Below are 5828 nucleotides of genomic sequence, written 5' to 3'. Positions count from 1 at the left end.
GTCCATGTTGACTTACCCAAGGCCATGTGCAACAACAGTGCCTTGACTGAAGCTGGAACTTTTGAGCTGCTGTTTCCAGCTGGGTCAGGTGGCATGAGCCACTTTCTTCTTCGAATGGGACCCTGTCCTAGAATCACATCCCTCACTTGAGTCCATGACTCATTTAGGCTGCTGGGCTGGTGCTTTCAGGAGATGGGGAGGTGGGGAGGGCAGGTCGCAATCTATAAGTGGAGGAGTTCTGCTGGCTCCAGACTGTGTCCCAAACAGTCGACACTGAGTGCAGCTCCCTCTCGCCTCCTCTGTGGAGGAGACAGCATGCTGTTTCTGGTCTTGACCCTCCTCGTGGCAGCCTGTGTGTTGGCTGCAGGGGTAGGGCTGTATGTGATTTGCTACCATCTTCTCACGGCGGACATTCCCGCTGCGATCAGCTACCCCTGGAAACTGCGAGTCTTCCATTGCCTTTTCTTGCTGTTGCTGACATGGGTGAGTTTTGTGTCTCCTTCTGCTGAGGGGTTAAGAAGGGAGTTGGGAAAAACATCTACCACAAACTTCTAACTTGAATTAACACCAGTATCTCATTGTTCACTGTAGAGGCTGGTGGCACAGTCTCAAACAGGATAATCCCCAGTACCATTCTTGACCTCTTCCAGAGCTTCTCAGGCTGGATTGGTGTAATATCCAGAAGATTCAAAGAATGAGTCGCTTTCCCCATGCCCAGAAAGGAGAAAAACAAGGTTAGATAGGAATGATTTTTTCTTAATCTTTTGGCCCCAGTTACTACCTACCTGCTAGCTATAGCCAGCAAGCAACAAAATAAACATGCAGCAAATTAGTAAATTAATGCAGATGAAGGAAGCTACAGGATGTGATTTTAAAAAATATTTTGTGGTTTTTGGGATATGGAAAGCTGTTTATGTGACATAGTCAGATTCTGCTAGTTGTTTCTGGCTTGTATGATTTAACAGAATATATATAAATATATCATGGTGGAAATTGTGTAAATGCTGCCAATAAGAACATACTGTACTAAAAGGTGGAAGCAACCTAAATGTCCATCAGCAGATGAATAGATAAACAAACTGTGGTACATACATCCAATGGAATACTACTCAGCCAGTAGGAGAAATTAAGTCTTGATTGATACACGCTACAATATGCATGGAGCTGGAAGACATGGTGAGTGAAATAAGTCAATCACAAAAGGACAAATATGGTGTGACCTCACTTATATAAAAAGACAAGAACAGACAAACTCAGAGACTAAATTTTACTAGTAGTTGCCAGGGCCAGGAGGGAGGGAAAGGGATTATTGCCTATGGGGTACTGAGTTTTGATGGAAAAATCACATTGATTAAGGGTAGGGCTGCACAGTTGATTATTGTAAGTGCTCTCAGTAAGTTGTACACCTGTGAAAAGTTGAATTAGCAAAAGTTGTGTGATAGACATATTTACAACAATGACAAAAAAACAAAAAGAATAGCTGCTGAGGCTGCTTATGTACACCCAAACACCTCATGGGATTTCATTCCTTGGTTTGGAGGTTTAGGGTCATGTTTCATGGGACATCCCAGTTAATTGGCCTAATAATGTGTTTAGTGCTTCTGTTCTACCACCTAGTCTGTTGCATAGTTTCTGAAGTCTTAAAAGCTTGAAAGAGGACATCAAAGGTACAAAATTGATCTCTATTCACCTGGAACAACAGAGGAAGAAGAGCCAGGAATAGGAGGAGGAAATAGAATGTATGGCTAATCGCCTCTATGAACAACTGCCTCCTTTGCCATGAGACTGGAAGGAGCAGATGATGCCTGGATACCATTACTGAACATTTTGATCAAAGATTCCATAGAAAAACACTAATCAAAAGGGGGAAAATGTAGAACAGAATTTCAAACTCTCATGGACTCCTGACTTCTTGGAGCCATGGAGGGTGGATGAACCCCTGAAACCATTGTCCTGAGATAATCTTTAAACCTTAAACCAAAAATATCCCCTTCTTAAAACCAGACAATAGTTTAGCTTAACTAGTGAAGAATGTCTGCTTTGAGCATTGTGCTCTTTTAAGAACTGTCTATACGGGATCAAATTGACAACAGCAAGATGAGATAGGAACCTTAGGGGACGGTGAGTTTATGTTAATGGGGGAGGAACAACTCGGAAAAAGAGGGTGAGAATGGCTGCACAACTTGAAGAATGTAATCAATGTTGCTGAATTGTACCTGTAGAAATGGTTGAATTGGTATATGTTTGCTGTGTATATTCTCAACAGCCACAACAAAATAAATAAAATTTTAAAATGAGGGTACTGCACTTTTCCAAAAGGCTTAAAGAAATTGGATATAGAAAATGTTTTTCTTAAGTTTCTTACTTAATGAAAAGTGATTGCAGGCACCTGCGCTCATGAGAAATCTTGATGGAGAAGAGCCCTGGGGCAAAGGTGTCTTATTTCCCAGGTCAGCTTTCACAAGATACAATTGTTTGGTCTTTGACTCTCATGGTCTATTGCTCAGCCAAATACACTGGCTCAGTTGTCTCATCTGCAAAATAGGGATAAATAATAGTTCCTACTTCACAGCATTTTGTGAGGGTTCAAGGAATTAAGCTATGCAGAATGCTTAGTGTCAAGCCAAGGTCTGAGGTCACCAAGAAAGACACGCCTTACACGCAGGCATTGATGGAACAACACTTTACTCACATAGAGAAGAGACAGACTGAGGCCAGCTTCAGTAGCTGGCACCAGTCCCCCAAGGGCAGGGGGTCACTCCTTGCAGCCATCCCAGTGCTGGTGGTCTGCACACACCCCTCTTGTGTTGCAGTTGAAGGACTCCATCCCCTCCCTGCCAGACACAGATACAGAAATGGGGTTGACCAGGTGCAGAAACACATACCAACATAAGTACAACAAAGAGGTACTAACTAGGCCTGCAACAGGGAAGGAGTTTCTCCAATAAGAAAAAGGAAACCAGGACAGAGAAAGGCTCAGTTCCAGCCTCCATTATCAGTGACTGTTTCGGGCTCAAGCATCCTGATTAGGTGATCTGGGTGAGAGTTGCAGGGGCTGCAGCAGACGGCCCTCCCAACACTTAGCATAATAACTATTAAGCATTCTTACTACTTGTTGATTCGCTTATTTTTTTATAAGATTGTGTTGTGCCGCTACGTGTGTTGTGCATCAGCTCTACACTCTGGAGATCAATGATAAGTGAGATACAAAGTCCCAGGCAGGGCCTGACTTCAGGCCACTTACAGTCTCTCTGGAGTGGGGGTGAGGAAAAAGCCAGTAAACATGAAAACTCTCAAGCAAGCAAATAAACAGCTTCACAGAGTGGCAAGTGCTGTGAAGAAAGTAAAATAGAGCAGTGGGATATAGCAGGGCTCCTTAACCGGAGTTCCCTGAACTCCCAAGGGTGATAGACTTCAAGGAGTCTGTGAATTTGGATGAGGTAAAATTTACCCGATTTTCACTCACCTCAAATTGAAAGTTAACATTTCCTTCCATGGTGATGGAGGCAACAAACCACGGGGGAGACAGCAGAATTGCGACTTTGTCACCAAGGGGAATCAGAGATGTTTTCACAGCATATGACAGCTGTTGCCGATATTGTGAAAAATTGTGTATGCTCCTTGTTCCTTTTAAATTAAGGTAGTTATTAAACTGATGCTAGATCTTGCCACTTAATGTGTTAATATCACATATTTAATGCTTTGATAACTGTGTTAGTCATCTAGTGCTGCTATAACAGAAATACCACAAATGGATGGCTTTAGCAAAGAGAAGTTTACTCTCTCACAGTCCAGTAGGCTACAAGTCCAAATTCAGGGTGTCAGCTCCAGGGCTTTCTCTGTCAGCTCTGGAGGAAGGTCCATGTCATCAATCTTCCCTTGGTCTGGGAGCTTCTGTGTGTAGAAACCTCAGATCCAAAGGACACACTTTGCTCCCGGCACTGCTTTCTTGGTGGTATGATGTTCCCATGTGTCTCTGCTCACTTCTCTCTTTTGTATCACCAAAGAGATTGGCTTAAGACACTATCCAATCTTGTATACCTCATCAGTATAACTACCACTAATCCATTTTATTACATCATAGTGACTGAATTTACAACACATAAGGAAATCATGTCAGATCAGAAAATGGTACACAATCACACAATACTGGGAATCATGACCCAGCCAAATTGATACACACATTTTTAAGGGGACATAACTCAATCCATGACAATAACTATATTTATTTAGTTAGTTTTGTTGTTTTTCATGTTTTATTTTGTTTTTTTAAATTGTTGTTGAAAGTATACACAGCAAAATATACACCAATTCAACAATTTCTACATGTACAGTTCAATGACATTGATTACATTCAAGTTGTATAACCATGCTCACCCTCCTTTTCTGAATTGTTCTTCCCCCATTAACATAAAGTCACTTTCCCACAAGTTTCCTGCCTAACCTTTTGAGTTGTTGTTGTCATCAGTTTGATCCCATATAGACAGTTCTTTAAAAGAGCACAGTGCTTAAGGCAGACATTCTTCCCTAATTAAGCTAAATCATTGTTTGGTTTAGAGAAGACTTTAGGAGATATTTTTTGTTTAAGGTTTAAAGATTATCTCAGGGCAATAGTTTTAGGGGTTCATCCAGCCTCAAAGGCTCCAGGAAGTCTGGATTCCATGAGAACTTGAGATTCTGTTCCACCTTTCCCCCCCTTTTGATTAAGATTCTTCTACGGAATCTTTGATGAAAGCAGTAACAGAAGCCAGGCCCCACCTGGTTATTCTGGTCGATGACTATATTTAAATAAAGTTGGTTTCCTTCATGATCCCATGTATTTTGTTTTATGTATTTGACAGTTAATCTTCACTTGAGCCCTGTGATTCTGGAAAACAGTGATGGTTAAGAAATTCCCCCCACCCCCTGACCCTCTTGTGCTTTAGGAAACGACCTGCAGAAAAGAGCTCACCTTCCCCATATGACTTAGATTAGGCTCCTGGGTGCTGCCTTATTCTCCTGGGGATGCTGTAACAGAGACAACACAAGCAAAGAACAGAAATTAATTTTCTCACAGTTCTGGAGGCTAGAAATCCACATTGATTCCTTCTGTGGGCCTCTCTACTAGTTTTTGGTGTCTGCTGGCAATCCTCGGCATTCTTTTGTTTGTGAACAGCTCCTCAAAGGCATCTGTCTTCCTCTTGTGTGGATCTCTGTGTCTAGTCTTCTCTTTTTATAACTCAGAAGTGATTAGGTTTAGGGTCTACCTTACTCTGGTATGGCTTCATTAACATAACAAAAGAAAATCCTATTCCCAAACAGGATCACATCCACAGGTACAGGGGCCAGGAATTCAACACATACTGTGGGGGAACACAATTCAATTCACAACAGATGCCTCTTGGTTTACTTATGACAAAGCCAGACATGGTCAGCCTCATACATGTTTAGCTGAACTGTTCATATCATCTGACCAATCTGGACAACACACCTGCCAGCTTGACCAAACTTCGGTTAAGCCTCTCTCTTTCCTCCACGCCCCTAAACTTTGCCCCATTCTCAGTCTGAGCAAGCATACAACCCATCCTGAAGGCCCTTCCTGAGGATTCCCTGATCAACTGTCCTATCACTCCATCCAATCCCCCACACCCAATTTTGTTTTAAATTTTATTGTTGTAGTTTTAGTGAAAGTTTACAATTCAAGTTAGCCTCTCATATAAAAATTTATACATACATTGTTATGTGACCCTAATTGCTCTCGCTGTACTGTAACAGCACACTCTTCCTTTCCACCCCTGATTTCCCATGTCCATTCAACCAGCTCCTGACCCTCTCTGCCTTCTCATTTC

At 42.1% G+C, this 5828-nt stretch overlaps 1 protein-coding gene across 1 annotated transcript in view; it reads left to right on the top strand.

The window, feature by feature from the left end:
- Positions 1-315: 315 nt before the first annotated feature.
- LOC101357375 (arylacetamide deacetylase-like 3) overlaps positions 316-5828 on the top strand; it is a 15492-nt gene continuing 9979 nt past the window's right edge. The window contains exon 1 of the mRNA XM_012555803.1: positions 316-483. Within this exon, the coding sequence (XP_012411257.1) occupies positions 316-483 (168 nt within the window). The remainder of the gene's footprint in view (positions 484-5828) is intronic.

This window comes from Trichechus manatus, unplaced genomic scaffold, assembly GCF_000243295.1.
Source record: "Trichechus manatus latirostris isolate Lorelei unplaced genomic scaffold, TriManLat1.0 scaffold00048, whole genome shotgun sequence".
Lineage (NCBI taxonomy): Eukaryota > Metazoa > Chordata > Mammalia > Sirenia > Trichechidae > Trichechus > Trichechus manatus.
Note: the sequence above shows the minus strand (reverse complement) of the source record. Positions and strands in the feature narration are given on the sequence as shown.